General features: G+C 39.5%; 1 protein-coding gene across 9 annotated transcripts in view; it reads left to right on the top strand.

The window, feature by feature from the left end:
• Positions 1–19,639, top strand: part of gphnb (gephyrin b) — a 129,228-nt gene that overhangs the window by 42,692 nt on the left and 66,897 nt on the right. For all 9 annotated transcript variants that reach the window (XM_088089246.1, XM_088089244.1, XM_088089247.1 and 6 more), the window contains exons 3-6: positions 9,738–9,795; positions 9,890–9,982; positions 14,804–14,898; positions 15,975–16,041. In XM_088089246.1, the coding sequence (XP_087945372.1) occupies positions 9,738–9,795; positions 9,890–9,982; positions 14,804–14,898; positions 15,975–16,041 (313 nt within the window). The remainder of the gene's footprint in view (positions 1–9,737; positions 9,796–9,889; positions 9,983–14,803; positions 14,899–15,974; positions 16,042–19,639) is intronic.

The raw sequence follows: 19,639 nt of genomic DNA, 5'->3' as shown, positions 1-19,639 counted from the left end.
GTGTCAAGTCTGTGCGACACAGAGAGGGAGTGTGAGGAGGCTTGTGCCATGTCATGTGCGTCACGCTAGACAGAGTGCCAGAGAGTGATTAGGGGTCCATCGCATGCTTATTTGTACAGTATGCACACTAGGGGACATTTGGAGTTGTTTTGTATTGGAGGGTTTTGTGTGTATCTGTTTGTCTGTACACACATGAACAAGCTTTAATCCATTTCTGGTTTTTTTATGATTGAAAGAACTGAAACAGAACAGCATTGTTTCTAAGTGCATGTTCTCGCACGTAGTTTGATTTATATGTGCTAATATTTGAGAAACTCTCACTCTGTATGTACGTTCTGCTTATGTGCAACCGCAAACACTTTGTAAGACAAACATAATGCTACCCAGATTATATTTTTATCATCAAAATGAGGAATGTTTCTAACGTAAGTATCTGCAAAGTTGCAAAAATATTAATATTAAACATGTTAGGGAACACTGTGCACTGACCACATATTTCGTTTTTTCCCCCTGGCTCATGGCATATAAAGCATGATTACCAGGTTCAATGTGTATTCATAGGCATCTCAAAATACTTGATCTTGGTTTAGTATTAACCCTTTGAAGCCTGAGCAAATTGGCTTGATTTCTTTGAAAACATGGGAAGAAGTGAATGAGTAATGAGAAAAAGAAATGATCCAAGAATTTGCAAATAAAGAAAAGTACAAAAATGTAATACTTGCTGTACAAGTTTTCCCACATTTTATCATTTCTGCCAATTCACAATCAAAACAATAACAAAAGACTGACTTTGATGATGTTGTGAAGTAGCAATGAAAGTCTGTCAGACGTGGCAGAGACAGAAATCATGTTTAATGGCCAATATTTCAGGCGTTCCAGTGTAGCCAGCGGGCCAAGACTTCCTCTTCAGTGTGCCAGTCATTTCAGCAAAGCTCTAAAAACAAATATCTGCATGTGCACACAAATGAATTTTTAAAATAGCTAAAAAAAAAGTCAAAGCCTTGTCAGATGGTAGACCATGGGTTCCAAGATTGCATTCTGGCCAACGTGTTGCACCTTTTTAGTTTTCAACTTTTTACCCACTCAGACATGATTGGTCAATACTACTTGTACTATGAATGGAAACCAGAATACTTCTAATACCAAACTCCTACAGATTCTGTGCACATAAGCAGATATCTGTTCACAGATTCAGTGTTGCCACTGTAATCGTTGTAGAGTACTCTTGATGTTTCAAGTGGCGAATATCAACTTAACTTTCAATCTTGCACTTTCCCGACGGAGAAAATATTCATGGCATAAAATCACATCCGCTGGGTAATAAGGAAATGTGTTGACAGTTGATTAAAGGTTCAGTTGCAGCCAATTTATGTTGTTTGACAAGTTTGTTGATGGAAGGTTAGTTGGCCAAATGGACCTCTGTGTGGTTGTAGGTGTTGCTCAGTGTGAATGCAGGGCTCTGGAGGGCGCTGTGGAGTGGGTTGTGTTCCATTTGACTAAGAGGGCTGATCTTGGATTAAGCAGGATGCTGTTAAACATTTTAAATTGGACATTCGGACAGGCAGTCAGCGTTGGCGTCCCTGTCTGCTTTGCTGTGCTGCAGTGATGGTAGCTGATGCAGACGGGCTCTGGCTGACCTCCTCTGGCCCCGAGATCCTCCATGCCATGTTAATCCACGCCACACCACAAGTCAGCGGCTCCATCAGGTTGACCAGCTGGAACGCTGTGCCCTCAATGTGCCACCGCTGCTGTGACAGAGATACATAGACAGAGACAGAACGAGAGAGCGGGGGAAGGAGAAAGGGACGGACGGAGGGAGGGAGGGAGGGAGGGAGGGAGTGAGTATGAGGCCACAGCAGGACACATAACAAAAACTGTAATCATAGGCGCACACACTTGCACATACACATTAGCACATGCAATCAATCCGTCTGCCCAGTTTGGCATTCAGGAGCGTCCAGAGGTGCGTCAGGTGGAGAGACAAATGATATTTTGAGACATAGCAGCAGAGGGGGGTCAAACAAATGATGCCCAGAATGAAGGACGCACAGATGAGACAGGAGTGTGTACAAATGGGTGTCCTTGTGCGTCTTTACCTCTCCAGTATGAACGAATGCTTTTGTTTACATTCATATAATTTGGCATGTCGTGTCGTGTGTGTGTCTGTGGGTGTTTATGTGTTGAAGGCTGAGTGAGTCTCCCTCCCAGGCTGTTGAGCCAGCTCTGCGTCTCTGCCCTCCAGCGACTTTTGTTGTAACAACCTTTGTCAATTTTACAAATTGTCACGGCTAAGAATAGCTAGAAGTCAATCAGATGGGTGACAGTGGGCTCAATTTCATAGCGAGGAGACAGTTTGTCAGGGGACAAACACACACACACACACACACACACACACACACACACACACACACGCACACACACACAAACCTGTAGGCTACTGCTAAAGATCCAGCACCAATAAGCATCATAATAAGTATAACACATTTATACTTGGTTCAACTTTATTATCGCTAATATATTTGTGATTATTTGTGACTCAGCTGTACGACAGTAAAGTTTCAGTGTTTCTGAGGTTCTACCTGCAGTCCTGAGCAAAGGTTTAGTTTACATTGCAAGCAACTAAAACACACATAAGAGCAGTAGAGCCCGACCAATACTGGATTTTTGGCGCTGAGTACCGATATTGGGGAGTAAAAAAATCAAAATATTGAATTATATATTCCCAAATTGGGCCAATGGCAAGCGTCCATGGCCCTCGTCACCATGTTATGCCCTGTACCATTTGCCCTTGTCGATCCTCGTCTGCTTTTTTCCGCCGATTCAGCATGTTGAATCAGTGGAGGCAGACGTGGAGCCCATCGGTGAATGAAATCACTCTGACTAAGGGCTAAAATCAAGACGGAGGGAGGTCGACACAAACTTGCTATATGAGGAAAGATTGCTTTTCCTTAACCATTGAGCTCTTAACAGAACTGCATTCTGATGGGTTGTATTGTTGTTCATTGGCACACTGTAAATATACTTTGTTCTTCCAATATTGTGTTGTGTTGTTAACGTGCTAACTGGCTAACCAGCATCATGGCGGTGTTCTGGTTTCCTGTTTTGAATGACTATTACAGAAAAACGCCGTCTGCTCGTTGGGCTTGAGGGTTATCTCCTTTTATGCAGGCACAGAACATACATGCTTGTTGGCTGTCAGTTTGGTGTCTTCCTGTGCAACTTTTTGGCCGAGCATGGCGATAAGAGGGTAACGCCGCACCGGGCTTTTGTCACTGCTAGTTCTCGGATCACTGCTTGGTGTGTCACAACCTTAAGTTCTCAGCCCTGACTATTTTGCCACTTTGATGCAGAAGTTTGGCTCAAAACAAGTTGGTATTTAAAAACCGTGACCCCAGATCTCCAGTGAGCAGCAGAACGCTCCCTGCAGTTTTTTGGGGCGACTACAGAATAGCAATCACTTCTCAATAATGTGTTGTGAATGAAACAAGTAGCTAATGAAATCAAAGCACTTTGATGCAAATAGAATCTGCTTTTTTATTTTGTAGTCATCTAAAATAATATGTATCGATTTGATGAGACATCATAGCTGAAACCCAGACATGTCAAATATGATTTTTTTTCCCCCAAAAAAATAACAAACAACTTCGGGGTCAAATTAATATCGGTTTCCTCCACATTATATGCGCTTTCCTGTATAACAGATTCAGATTCAGGCAAATCCCTAATTGCTACAGATGTTAACTTTGCTGTTTTAACCCTTTGATACCTGAGCAAATTGACTTGATTTGTTTCGAAAACATTAGAAAAGGGCAAGAAATGGCCCAAAAAACAGAAAGAAATTAGTAAAAATGGACAAGAAAATTACCCGAAAATAAGCACACAAAAAAGATATATATATGTATTTTTTTCTGAAAACATAGTTTTAAGTTTTTGGTTTTTTTATGATGATACATATTTTTTGACAATATCTGATAATCTACCTTAGCTAATCTTCAGATCATTTCCTCGTCACCTTTTACAATTTTTGCATTCTGAGTCTTTACCAGTGTATTTGAGAGAAATCAAAACAATTTTCTCAGGTCTCAGAGCTTTAAATATTTATGAAAGGTGTCTGAATGCAGTACAAGAAAACTGATGTCAGTCTCGGTGTTAAAGGGTTAAATATAGGAAGTCAGTGTGATATGTGATGTGGCTGGGAAGGTTTAGAAAAAGAAAAAGAAATGGAAGAGGAGACCGTCAGCAATGGCAGATCTGAACCAGGATGACATTTATTCTGTAAATAAATAGAACACTTGTGGGGTGGAGTGGTCTGCAAAATATTTTAAAGTGTGTGTGTGTGTGTGTGTGTGTGTGTGTGTGTGTGTGTGTGTGTGTGTGTGTGTGTGTTTCTGAGGCGGTTGTGCGTGTTGTTTAGTGGCTGTGAGTGGAATCATGAGAGTGGAACCCCTCACTGAGCACTCAGAGCTCTCATCACGGCAGGGGTTTTGAAGAGGTGGGCTAGTCCACTCTGCCTCCTCCTCCTCCTCCTCCTCCATCCCTCCATCCTTCCCTCTGTCAGCTAACATGTTGAGAGGTGACCCCTTGAGAGCTTTCCTACATATGGACGAACCAACAACTCCACTGTAATGGGCTCGGCTCCAACGCTACTACTGGGAGCGTGGAGATGGCCAAGACTCTCCTGTCCTCCCTGGACGGAGTGTGAGTGTAAGAAAGCAGGAGAAAGAAAGAGAGAGTGAGATTGAGTGCCCTGTACAAAGAGCGTGTATTATTAATGAAATCACCCTGGCAGATGGGTCTTATCTTGGAAGTGTCCCACAACCACAGAGATTTGCAGCTGGCTCGCACACATACACACGTGCTTTTTCCTCTCTCTTGTTAAGTGTGCCCCTGACAGTCTATCCCCCCTTTCTCTCTTTTCACTCTTTTCACTCTGTGCCGCTCTCTCGTACCGTCTTTCTCTCTTTATCCTCCTCTCTGTGCTCCTCTTTTATTCATAGAAAGATTTTGGCCGTGGCGTCCAAGCTTTCAGGCCAAAACTACTGCCATGCTGCCCCCTCCCCCATATCTCCCTCCCCTGCCCCTACTCTCTCCCCCTTACATTCCCTCCTCCGCCCGCATCAGGATTTGTCCACACCTCGAGAAAAAGCCTTTATTCCAGGCTGACTACCTCTGGCCTGCAGTTTGAGGACGAGCTTTATATGTCATAACCCCCTGCAGTAGAAAGATACATAGATGGGTGTTAGAGATTAAAATGTTGCAGGCCCTTTCCTCTCTAATAGGCTACCCTCAATTCAGAGCACACCCACCCAAATACAGGCAAGCACTCCATCTGCAGAGACGCCATGTGCTGAAACACACATTTCACATTTATACTGTACATATACACATGTATGTACACACGCTAGGGGTCGACAGATATTGCTTTTTCAGGGCCTCTACTGACACTTAATGAGACCAGTAACCAATATTTGGAACCATATATGCATATATGCATTTATAATAAAAATAAAAATCTTTGTCTGCCAGAAATCAGTTCATATACAACAAATATGAAACAGCAAATTTGCTTTTGAGTGAGACGACATGCTGAGAAAATTGCATTTTCTGTTAAGATAATGAGAAAATGTTGATAATTAACGTACCTGCAAGTCACAAAAATGTTGATACTGAATGCACAAGCAAAGTGTTCACTGAAATTGTTCATGTTTTCCACTAAAATAGGCAGTCTTGCAATATGCTATCCACTTATAGTGACTACAACATTATTTTTTAATAGCCTTTTTTTGTTAACATTTTACATCAAGATCTTTTCCAAACCTTAACCGAAATGATTTTGTAATTTCATTTTTGTTTTGACGTTTGTTTTAGTCGTGCACTTTGTCTTTTCACCATCCACCCTGACCATTTCCCAACAAATCCAGAATGGTACATCAGTGTTTTATTAACTCGAAGCAGCATTGCCATTGTCTCTTTTGCTTGGTCCAGTGCCTAGTTTTTATCACTTTTGGATGTGCGCGCTGGTTGAACTTTGCCCCCAGTTTATTATGTACGCCTGTCAAAAATGTTGCTGTCCAATACAACAGTCCTAAAATTAATCCAGTTTTCATGACGCTCATAATGTTTTAGAAAAGTGCTGATTCAAGTGTATGATTGTTTTTTGAGGATGTAGTTTGTGGTAAATGGAAATGCAGTTGTTTAGTGTCCTCTAGTCTTCTGACGACTCACACTTACTTACACTTCATGTCACATTCACACATTCTCACATACATTTGGACACCAGTGAGCAAGGCTAACAAATAACCTGCTTTATACACTCACATGGACTCACAGACAGCTTACGGGGAGCATTTGTTGGTTCAGTTTCTTGTCCAAGGACACTTTGACGTGCAGACTGAAGGAGTTGGGGATAGAAACATTAATCTTTTGTGTTTCTATTATTATGTCCAACCCGTTACAAAACACAGACAAGGTTATAACATGACAATAATGACGGTTACAACTTTTCTTTTTTGTTTTTTTTATCTACGTATTTGTCCTGTAAATGATCAACTTAGCAAGGCAGATGAGAAAATGACTATGTCTATGGAGATTGTCTGGAGATTACAAGCACAACACACCATAGACAAATCCTGTAAATCTCCTACCAGACCTAATTTACAAGCCTGGCTTGCCGGTCTGTCACACTCTATTGCCCCTGAAAAACTTACATTTATGATTAAGGGTAAATATGCTACCTTTGTTAGCATATGGGGACATTTTATGCCTTTTTTTGTAAGAAGTCTACTTGCCTTGATCTCCTGATGACAACATAATTGCAAATGTGCATTTATTTTTGCTGTTTTTCTTTGTCTTTTTTTTGACCATCAATAACTGTATAGGTTGCATTTTCATTCCCTGATTATCCATTTCAGACCTTGACAGTATTCAGTGTGATGTCCCGTCCCAGCAATTTGCACTTAAATGATACCTTACTATGAATTTTTTTTTTTACAACCCTATATAAAAATACAGATAACACTGTCTGTGAAGACAACATTTATATATAGTGCATCACACTTAACAGAAAGAATGAAATGCTATGATGAAGCATTCATTATTATATATGCATCAATATGTACCTCACTTTACTTAACACATACAATGATCATCTGTAATACTGAATGGACTGTTATAGCATATTATGAGTCCTTACGACAGTTTGTAGATGATGTGTGTATAGGTGAGTATAGATTTTTATAATGCATTATAATCCCCCTCAGTCAAGTTAGTTTATAACTAGTCAAGAGCATCCATAAGACTTGATAATATATTATAAGTTACATCTATAATGCTTATGACTGTTGATATGGTGCATCACTAAGCATTTTGTGTCTTTATGAGTGTAGTCATAAAGCATTATGATTATATATAACTCACTATGAATGTCCTCATAATGCATTATAGATGTGGTCTTCACAGAAAGTGTTACTGACATATACACACGCATACATAGCTGACATGTAGTGTGTGAGACGCAAAACTTGAAAACTGCAATCAGATTCTTGAGCTCCATGTGTAATATCTGTAGGGATGCACTCAGCATGTGGGCTGTGTATCACTGTGTGTGCACACAGTGGTGCAATACACAAACACATATACAGTATGTTAATTTATTCAAATACATCCACAAGCTGACTGTACGCATTCATGTACTGTATATAAATACTGCAGATGTTATATACATAAGTCTGTAAACATAAACACATTATGTGTTTATTGACATGGACATACACAAATCACACCATACTTCATGAACATACGACTGCATGCAACATTCTCAAAAAAATGTCCAGTCAAGAGCATATTGCTGCCATCGCGCAGAAATGGCATCCCCGATAGTGACAAAAAAACCCCCTCAAACACAAACATTCAGCGGCACACACAAACTCTCACACACTCACGACAAACAACACAGCGACTAGAGGCTTCAGGCAGGAGGGGTTGCCTAGGAAACGGTGGGAAGGAACCCTAGTTATTTGTGTTGAGCATATTTTCATTTGGGCTGAAACAGAGAGGCATAAAAACCCCAGGAGAGAGAGAGAGGTGATTTGTCCTGACAGCTCCTTTACTCTCCCGAGGTGTAACACAGACACACACAAACACATAAACGGACGAGTGCACATGCATGAACACAATCACACGCAGACACATACAGAGAAGCCAAAAAAAACAAAAAAGCTCTCCCTCCCTGCCAACCACATCAAGAGAAGTAAATCACTCGTGCCATCACAGGAATTTCAGCAGGGGTGTGTGTGTGTGTGTGTGTGTGTGTGTGTGTGTGTGTGTGTGTGTGTGTGTGTGTGTGTGTGTGTGTGTGTGTGTGTGTGTGTGTGTGTGTGTGTGTGTGTACAAGTTAGTGAATGCTCCGAGTAGCCCTGCATGTGCAGCGTTTCATGAAAAAGTCCTCCTTAAATGATTCTTCCTGACTTCTCTGCATCTTTTGTCAGGAGCAGACAGCTTCCCTCTGAGTCTCATGCTCCGTCTCCATGCATGCTCGCTGCAGTATTTTAGTGTGCTCAGAGCATGTCTCTCTCACTGCTCTGCTGCACAGTTTGAAAACCGAGCTCAGACGATGGATTTGGTGAATGTTTCCAGGGGTGCAACATTTCATCTTTGTAACTAAGTGTGTGGAGAGTTTTCCATGTGGATAAAAGCATCCGAAAGGCAGCTTAAAAAAAAAAATAGCAGATGCTTTAATGTTGCACAGAGTTCATGGGTATTTGTCAGACGGAGGGTATCATGGCATTTAAGTGGCTGACGCGGAGGGGAAACATGATGCAGTAGTCTCCCAAAAATAGCGCTTCTTAAAAAAAGAAAAGGGTTACATAAGGGGTGTCTGTGCAGAGCCTTCACCTCGAGCCTGGGGTTGTTCTTTTTTGGGGTGTCATACCCACTGTGACCACAGGAGGTCGCCATGGATCGCTGTTGAGCAGCAGTAGCAGCTCTGTCCTTGTCAGAGCTCCCTCCTCAGTGGGCCGTCCTGTGGAAAATCCTTATAGGAGGGGATGTTCAAGGGCATTCTCTCTCTCCTTCTTACTCACTGTTATATTTCCATGTCTCTCTCTTTTCTGCCTCACTCAGCTGTCTTGTTTTCTCTCACACTTTCCCTGCATCTTCCAGGTCTCTGGCTCTGTTTTCTCTTTATCAGTGTTTTCACGGGCCTGCGTTCTCTTAAATGACAGATGTAGGGTTCCTTTTGAGGTCGTGTTTGCTGTCAGAGCAGGAACTGAAGGACAGATGTTGTTTCAGTCAAACAAATACCACATTAACAAGCTCTGTTTTGCATGTCTCTTTATTACTCTGGGAAAAATGGATTTGAGCCTCCAGTATTCCAGGTCTGTTTCCTACTGATCCACTTGGATATTCCATTTGTGGCAGCAGGGTGGTGCATAAAGCAGAGTTGTAGTGAAGACCATCTAAACCGAAACCAAGTCATGACCAAGACCAGACTGGCAAATAAATAGCAGAGAGACTTTTCTTCAACTGGTCATCCTGAGTTCAAGTGCTCTGCTTCTGCTAGAGGGTTATTAAAGACAACGCTGACTAAAGGTCCAAACTTCCTTAGGTGACCTTTTTGACCTCTGCATATAAAGAGAGCAAGACAAAAAGATTTTCCCGCAGGGATCAATGAAGTATCTTGTCTTAAATCTAATACATTGATAACTGTGTGTAATCTAAAGAGACTCTTTCTTTTTCAGGTTGGGGGGTATGATCACGGCCTACAAGATAGTGCCGGATGAAATCGATGAAATCAAGGTATGTAATGTGATAATCTGTTTATCTGCTGCATCTTAGTTTTTCGTAATGATGATATATGTAATTACAATGAATCATGTGTTTGTGTGAACAGGAGACCCTGGTGGATTGGTGTGATGAAAAGGAACTTAACCTCATTCTAACCACCGGAGGCACTGGCTTTGCCCCAAGAGACGTCACACCAGAGGTGAGTTTAAATGTGTTTCCATTGGATTGTGTTTATCACAGTTCTCTCCATAGGCAACAGTGTTTTTTAGGGAGGTTTGTTGGTTTGTTTTTTAACTTGCTGAATTAAAAAACGGGAATGACTGGAATTCATAGTAGTGCTTTAAAGTATTTCAATTTTTTGAATAAATCATGACATACTAATGTCCTGGCTTAAAAGAGTGATGGTAAGCGATGTCCCATGTCGTGTTTTACATTGTTTTATATTTATAAGGATGCAAGCTGTATAATAAGGCTTGAGAGTGGTACTAAGAAATAACCAAAAACATGTTACATAAGAATCAACAAGGACAGCTTGGGTTGAAATATGGGTCTTGTTTCGGTTGGGGTTCATATAAGGGAAGTAATGTCATACAGCTTCAATAGAAGTATGCTTTTTCTTTGTCTTAAAGGCTTTTGAAAAGACAGATCACTCCTGATGCTGTGTGTGCTTCATTCAGAGAGCTTCAGCCTGTTTTTGCTGATTACACGTGTTGCAGCACTGATTAACACACGTTGTAATTAGCCCCATGGTCATAAGGGAAATAAAGAGGCGGAAGTTAGATCTTATTGATTCACTTTTTCAGAAAAAGATATGGGATCATGAAGTAAGCAATTCAGAGATAATGGGTGTCAGGTGTCCCTATGGGTGTTTCTCCTCACAAGTCATCACATGTTGTCACTTTGCAGTAGAGTTCCTACATTACAATTCATCCTTATCCTTCTGCGTCTGCTATTTATGTTCTGGGATGCTGCTATCGTGATGTCAACAAATGCACATGGTGGGATGACGCAGCACATGACAACAAACGCCAGAACATCAACAAATGCACATGCTGGCACGGATGGTTAGAATTAGGGGACAGAGGCACATGGAAAAGTGTAGAAAAAAAAAACACATTCAGACTGGAATCGACCACCGGCCTCCCGCATCAAAGTCCAGGGTTTGTCGTGCCGGTAATAGCGCTGTTTATGGAGTTGGCACTGATAGCTGATAGCCAGCTCAGCAAGCATATGCAGAGAAACTTGCCTCAGACTGTGAATCATAGATATGCTCTGAAATGTCGCATACAGCTCCTTTAACATAAACGATTTAAATTTTTATTCATAAAATGCAATCTCAGGCTTCACACAGTGGTTTAGTGCAGTTGTATTTACATGTATTGTTTTTTTTTCCTATTTGGCTTTGCTAGTTCCCATGTCAGATCTAACTGGTTTCATTTCAGATGTAAAATAGAAAGTTTTTTAAAGTGTGTGAAAACTTTCTGGACTTAATTTATGTGCATGCACATAAAGTTACATGCATTTATGCATCTGAGGCAACATACTGTAAATATGCAAGAACTCTGTCTTTCTCTTTATCATCTTCTCCATTACCATCATGCCACACACACTTGTTAACTGCACAATTTAAGATTACAACTATTTTTTGTTTACACAGCTATACTTCTGTTACATACACTCAGCCAACCTCTTTCTCTCTCTCTTACACACACTCACTCACACACACACACACACACACACACACACACACACACAAGCAATTTGGCAGGGGATGAGCTGTGGTTCTCAGCAGTATCGTTGGTCCTCATCAATCATGGTAGACAAAAGCCTTCCTGGAAGGGGGAAGACACGTACACACTGTAGTCCCTGATAATACCTCCTATCTGATTCAGCCCTGCGTGCTGTAGACGACCATATCTCTCTGTCTGTCTCTGTGTGTTTGAAGGCTGCACGAGACACATATGACTGTATTCTGTTTCAGCTGAGAGCAGGACTGCAGGAACAGATTACGTGTCATGTCTTTACAAATATAAAAGAGCGCTTTATACAGAAATGTTACTTTCTCTTCAATTGCATAATTTCCTATTAGTAGTACTACATGTTGCTGTATTTTACATTGCATCCATTAACAGACTGTGGCTGAAAAGTCCTTATCTGACCCGGGTTCCCTTCCATGTAAGCAAATCAAGATTGATTTATCCTTAACCCTTTGAAACCTGATCAAATTGGCTTGATTTGAAAACGTGTAACGAAAGCAATTAGTAATTCATGAAGAAATAACCCAAAAATTAGGGAAAAAATAGTAAAAAGTACAAAAAATTACCTGTAAATTATTTTTTTAAACAAACAACAACAAAGAAAACAAAACAATGAAATGACCTAGAAAAAGGGCTTAGAAATTCTAATAATTTTGTAACATATTTTCAAATATAATTATGCTCATTCTAAATCTAGCTTTTTTCTTTTTTTCCCTGGAGATTTTCCCCTGGCTATTTTGAAATATTTTTTTCTCGGGTTCAGGGTTCAAAGGCTAAATACTTGTGAAAAGCATATGAAAGCAACACAAGACAAGTGATGTTGTTCCAGGTTTCAGAGGGTTAAGACCCTTTTTTCTGTGATAAGACAAACATATTGCCCAAAACATACAATCTGTCTTTTACACTGCATCGAAATGTAACCCTGTTGACTCAAACAAACCCATCTCCCTCTTCTTCCAATCAGTTACTTTATATGCTGTGGTATAAATCCAGCCCCTCTCTCCCTCCTTCCCTCTTGTTTCTATCTCACCCCTCCTCAGTCCCTCCCACAGTCTTTCCCTTCTCCTCATCTCTCTCCCCCCTCTCCCCTCTCTCCTCTCCTGAGTCCAAGCCCACGATGCTCATCAGTGGCTCCTCATCTCTTTGAAGTCTTTTCTCTCCCCTCTCCCTTGCTAATGGTGCGTTTGAAGTGTCACTCAACTCAAGGGCACCCAACACACACAGCTGGAGGAGAAGGCACTATCTTTTCCGCTATCTAACCGTCAAGAACGTGCCACATCAACTGCAGTCCCACAAATGTGTACACACTCACACACAAACAAGTGCTTTCGTTACATATGTCCCTGCAAAGACGGTGAAACTGGGAAGAACAACACCCCTGGAATCCACATGTATCCCTGCTGAGTTAAAATAAAATCAAATTGCACAGACTGACTGAGAAAAAGACATATTCCCATATTGATTTCAAAGACTGAATCAATCTGGATTGCTAATGGGTGATGTGGATGGGAGGAGGCGGGTCAGGCAAGGATTGTGTAAGATGGATTGTAAATCAATACTAAAGGCAGCCCAGATGTTTTGAATCAAGAAATTAATTCAGGAGGTTGTTGGAAAAAATTGGGACAATTTTCAGCATTTCCAGGCCATCTGTCTGACTGTAAACAACTTTAACTCTTTACCTACCAGGATTTTTTAATGAGACCACTTTCTTAAGTGCTGTTTTCTTGTAATGTTGTTGAATGAGGACTGTTTCTGTTGTCGTAGTCTTTTGTACTTACTCTGAAATACAGCCTCAAATTGTTAATTAGACGGAAAAAGTAAAGTTTTGAAAAGTCAGTCAAAATGTAAGTTAACTTAAAAATGTTGGTGAAACAGTTAATCTGTGTCCAGGTCCTCAAAAATCTAAGTCAACAAAATGAATGTACTGTTTTTATATTTACATTTATAGTATCACAATTAAATCATATATGTCAGAAATAGTCAAGTTGCAACACAATTTGTTTTTCATATTAGTCTCTAAACATTTATCTTGTAATTCTAGTAGCAAATGGAAGACTTAAAACTTAGAGTAAAGTTAAATATGGCTCCCTGAAATCACACGTGTTTGTCCAAAGCAGTAGTAGTAATAGAAAGTTTATTTCATTGCGTTTTTACAAGTGGACCACAGTCTGTAAAGTAAAGTCCCACAGACTAACAAGTAGCTCCCTTAATTCATTATTACGCCACTGGTAATAGGGACCTATTATGCTAATTTTCAAGTTCATATTTGTATTTGTATTTGTATTTGAGTATCTAGTAGACCATGTTTGCATGCATTAATGTTTGAAAAACATTTTATTTTTTCATACTGTCTCTCTCCCTTTAACCCCCCTCTCCTGAAAAACCCCAGTTTTCTCGGATTGGTCAGCATTTCTTGGTTTTCTCAGCGTGCACCATCGTTGCAGCTGTGAAGTGACTGTAACAGAGAGAACACCACTTTTCTGAAAAATCACCAATAAAAGCTACAAGAAACATAAATGCATGCACAAGAAATTATCCCCATTAGCAATCAGGATTACATATTTCCATGCATATGTAGCTGCATGCAGCAGGGTAATTACTAATGGAGCCAAAAGTTGAGCCAAAATCTTTACAACCCGACATGCTCCAGCAGGAATTTGATTTAAAATTGAGGAAATATTGGCAACCAAGATTACATCTTTCCCTGATGTAAGCATGTAGCTACATGTAGCAGTGTATGTAATGTAAACATGTGCAGCGTACCAGGAGCAGATGATCATATAAAGAAATCAGTCATGAGCTGACGTCATCTTGTCTTGAAAGTAAAAAAAGATGTCGGGAATGGTATTCAGAACGGTCTGAAGCTCACAAGGCTTTTGCTCAAAAGGATTACTTTTACACACGTTTACCTTGTTTTTTGGCACATCTAATCTGAGAATCCAGTGTTGTAACATTATATATGACAGAAAATGAGGGGAAGCAAAATAGGCCCACTTTAAGTAGTCCCCGTCATTTTAGAAAGGATGGATTTGTCCGTGCTCATTTTTTTTGTAATTGCTTTTTTAAGCATGAGGAAATGCTGTCCATCACAATTAACATCAATCTCTTTATATGAACCCATTACGTAATATAAATTTGATTACATTCAGCAATATTTTTCCTTCACATGGCTGCCTGAAACTAGCCTTAACTGAAGAAGGACACATGCTTAGTTAGACTTTGATCACGCTAACGACCCTCTTCTTTATCTCTCTTCTCTCCAGGCCACTAAGGAGGTGATAGAGCGCGAGGCTCCAGGGATGTCTCTGGCCATGCTGATGGGATCCCTCAACGTCACACCACTAGGCATGCTTTCCAGGTCAGACACGCACTCTCATATTTGACACAATGAAAAGTTCACATAATCCTGATTGAAAAAAGGTATTCTCATTAAAATCAAGATTTTTACCTGTGCAGTACATACATAAACCAAAAATCACCCTCCCGCCTCTAACTAGTTCAGAATGCAGCAGCTCGGCTTCTCACAGGTTTTAACAGAGGAAATCACATCACTCCACTCCTGGCTTCTCTCCACTGGCTCCCTGTTCACCTTAGAATTCATGCTAGGATTTTACTGATCGCTTTCAAAGCTCGTCTGGGTCTGCCCCCAAGCTACATAACAGAAATGTTGACCCCATATGAGCCAGTTTGCAGCCTTAGATCCTCAGGTTGGGCCCTTTTGGCCATTCAAACTAAAGGTGACTTTTTTGCCATGTTTTTGCCATCAGGGCCCCTCAGCTTTTATAGAATAATTGACTTAGTTTAAATCACTTCTTAAATCACTTTTATCTGATGTTGTCTTTTAATTTATTTATTTACTTAATTTTTGCTATTTTATTTATGTTTTGTTTCTTTTATTTCCCTTTATTTGTGGATATATTGCTTTTTTTTATTTTTGGACTTTTTGTATTATTTTATACAGTATTTCTTAATTGATATTTTGCGCCCTACATCTTTAATTATTTGTTTTAATTTTATCCTTACTACCCTTGTGTTCAGTGGGACTGTTTGGTTTTCTATTGTTTTATTGCCCTTCTATGTATCCGATTTCTGCTTTTGATTTGTTTGTCAAAGCACTTCCTAAACTCGATTATTATTATTATTATTATTATTATTATTATTATTATCATTATTATGTTAAAGTTAAAACATCCTGTGACCTTGACAGTTTTTCCAGTCGAACCTTACGGGTAAATAATGTACAGTGTGACTCCCAAAACAACAAAACGACGAGTGAGTTTATTTATCGCCTGTGACAAAGTGCAGCATGTTGTGATGCACTGTATTGAGGCTTTCAGGTAGAAGGAGAGGCATGTATTACCATTATCAAGCATACGTGTTGCACTTTCTTGAGCTGTAGTCATATAAACTTTCCTCTGTGTTTGTGCGTTGCAGACCTGTGTGTGGTATCCGAGGGAAGACGCTCATCATTAACTTACCAGGAAGCAAGAAAGGCTCCCAGGTAGGAAATACTACAAAGAGAAGTTACACCATCACCTTTCTCCTGGGGATGTTAGGGTTGGGAGTAGTATGAAACAGATTAAGTATTGATAGATCAGGTGCTGGGATTGTTTTTGCCATTCAAAAAAATGTTGTCGGGGGTTAGATCTCCCGACTTCTATCCCGTCAAAGTGTCCCAGAACATGACACTGAATGGATGAGAGAGAGGTGAATTTATGGTACTATGAATAAGGGCTGGGCCAGTGTTTGGGTATTTTTTTGTTACGTTGGTATTTTTTTTTTTAAATTTAAAGAATACAATATTCTGTTTTTGTTTTTTTGGTGGGTTTTTTTTAGGATTGACACTAAAGATATTGTAAATACATATTTTTACGGTTTTAAAAACTCATTTGTTCCTATCTCTACCAAGCTTTAAAACGATGCTGCTTACGACTGCAGGGATTGTGCAATAGTGTCATGATGTTTTAACAACGGGGTGTGTGTAATTTGTGTTACGTGCAATGTTGGATCATGTGCAAATGCTGCTGTATTCATTTGTAGTTTTTATTTTGTTGTGACTGTGAGGGCATTTATGGGCACAGTATCTGAAGTCAAGATAAATTTCTCTCTCTGAGGGCGATAAAGTATATCGTATAGTATCTATTACACTACTACTACTTTACTTTTTTTCTTTTTTACTATTAAAACAACGGGTAAAATTATTTTATTGCTGAGCTTTACTTTTTGGTACTGGCACAATATCAGATTCCAATATAATTATCAACAACAGTGTGCATTGTTAAACTGCTAAATTTCAGGTTGACCTCTTGTTGCACAATACTATTTTTAAGACATGATATGACAAAAAGTCAGCACTACAGTTGAGATTTGATGCACAAGACACATTTAATATATGAAGAAAAACTGACAGATACACAGCAACCGCTGACTGTGCCTTAAATGCTGAAACTAGGCAGCTATAACCTGTTTGCATGGACAGCATTACCTTGCATTGTTCTAGTGCTCTTCATATGAAGGTCAACTTCACTTTAGATTCTTACCTTTGTGTCCTTTGTGATGTGTATGTCGTTATTATCGGTATGTGTTTGTATGTAAGCAGCATGTGTACAGTGGATGTATGGATCTAAAGGTGTGTGCCTCTGTGTGCACTCATTTGAATGATTAATCAATGAAGTCTGCACACACAGCATAGATCTGTGTGTTCTCCGTGTTTGTTGTTTCATGGCACATTTGTGTTTTGATGTATTTCTACAAAGGCGCAGATGCAGACTGCATGTGTACGTTTCTTCTTGTATGTGTGAGCATGTTTGTTTATGGAAATATAAGCCTGTACGTATGTGTGTGTGGGTATGTGTGTGTGTGTGTGGGTGTGTGTATGTGTGTGTGTGTGTGTGTGTGTGTGTGTGTGTGTGTGTGTCCACCCACTGCTGTCTCCACGTCCTCCTCCATCTGTCACCCTCTCTGCTGTGCTGACCCGTGCATCTGTCTCTGTCTCGTTACGCGCCCACTTCTCCTGATCGATTTTAGTATTTCTTTTAATCAATTACGCCACCTCTCCCCCATCTGCTGCCATATTAGTGTCTCCCTCATCAACCCCCAGTTAAAGTTAACGGCACAAGCCACCCATTGCAGGCTTTTATTACGATGATCTCCTGTCATAAAGATAACGGGGAAGTCCAGCTGAGCCAGCCAGACGAAGGGCCTTATGTCAGAGTGTTGGCTGTGCGTCTTTTAGCTGCTCGTTTTGTCTCTTTTGACACTGCAGGTAAAATACGCTCTATTCATCTTACACTGTTCAGAAAGTAAACGATTCAATTACAGCCTTGTGTACTTTTGGCACGTAATTTGTGTCCTGGTTGTTTGCATTTTTGTCCATATTGTGATCAGATCTCATTTTGTTGTTTTTATAAATGATGGTGTTAAGGACGTGATTTTAGTCTCAGAGGTGCTGGTCGCAAAAACCTGCGAGAGGAGTGTCATGATTGTGTGAATGCTGTCGTAAATACATATATGAATACAGAAATCCTTGTATATTTAAAACAGAGCTTGGCAATATATCATATGGATCTTGTGATATGAGACTAGATATCGACTTAGATTTTGTATATTATATTATTGTAAGTGTTGTCTTTTCCTGGTTTTAAAGGCTGGAATTCAGTAAAGTGATGTCGTTTTCTGAACTTACAATTTTGTTCTGGCTGCTCTATTATTTGTCTGGGCTGCCACCTTTAATCGATAAGTTGTCATCTATTAAAATAATTGCCTACTAATTTGATAATTGATTAATCAGTTTGAATAGTTCTTTTTAAGAAAAAGTGGGGGAAAAAAATCTCAGATTGCAGCTTTTTAATTGAGATGTTTTCTGGTTACTCTTCTCTGTGAGAGCAAACTGATTTTCTTTCAGTTTGGACAAAACAAGACATTTGAAGACGGCATTTTGGGCTTTGGGATTTGTTGATCGACATATACAGCCTTTTTTTTTTTTACCAAAAAGGAAAAATCCTTTAATGAAGAAAAATAATAAACAGATTAAAGGTGCATTATGTAACATCTGGACAAAATCTTAGTTTAAAATGTTTAAAAAATTAACTAACACTATCAGCGGGGTGTGAAGTGTATTTTACGTTACATATTATATCACAATGTAGGCTAAATAAAATAGAATATTACTGTTACAGTCTATTAAACATGCTCACTTTCATTTTCAATACGAGACACAGTGAAATAAATATTTTTTTGGGGATAAAGTGAATTAGAATTTTTGTATCACAATCACATTTTCACTTTACAGTGAGGTTTGCATACTGTAATGCTGTGTCTACCCACAGTCTTGAATTTTTACATTACAATTAATGCTTTAACTAATGGAGGTGAAATGTTTACTGTTTTGTTTTTTTTTTTAAATTCATGCACGTTACATTTAAACTTGCAGCTGTGCCATTTCTTCCCGTCTTAATAACATGTTTACCTGCACTGCTTCCTTTATTACCAGCAGCAATTATATATCCACTTGTTATAACATTTTGCCATGTGATGATGACTTCGTCACCAAACATTTCAGCTTTTGGTGATGATGCTTCCACCTGCAGTGATGATATTTACCTGTGGGGAAGACATTTATACCCACTGTGATGACATTTCTGCACACTGCAGTGACATTTCTGTCTAATGGGACAGATATTGTTTTTTTACTAAAAGCAGAAACCACAGAACTGATTGCAAATTCACTCTGTCAGATATGATCACATGTCATATTTGCATCACTGCCTTGTTTTACTGTCTTCTGTAATTTTCTGTGAACTTATCTATTCAACATTTCACCTCTCAAACTATTTATCTATGGATTTTTTCTATCTGTGTGCATCTGGTGTGTGTGCACTACTGTACAGATGTGTCTGTGTTACTATGACAATGCATATACCATAGAAACAAAATTGAAGTAAATGCAAGTACACTTATTTTTTGCGGAGAAGTAACTGTTATTATCATTGCAACTCAGAAACAAGTAAAAAAAAATGTAACAGCCTTCACTTAAGTGTTTCTTTTGAGGAGGCAGGGATATTAAGGGCCTAAAAGGTATTTTATAGTATCCTCCACAT

This window comes from Plectropomus leopardus, chromosome 16, assembly GCF_026936395.1.
Source record: "Plectropomus leopardus strain MGB_pleo_1.0 chromosome 16, ASM2693639v1, whole genome shotgun sequence".
NCBI lineage: Eukaryota > Metazoa > Chordata > Actinopteri > Perciformes > Serranidae > Plectropomus > Plectropomus leopardus.
Note: the sequence above shows the minus strand (reverse complement) of the source record. Positions and strands in the feature narration are given on the sequence as shown.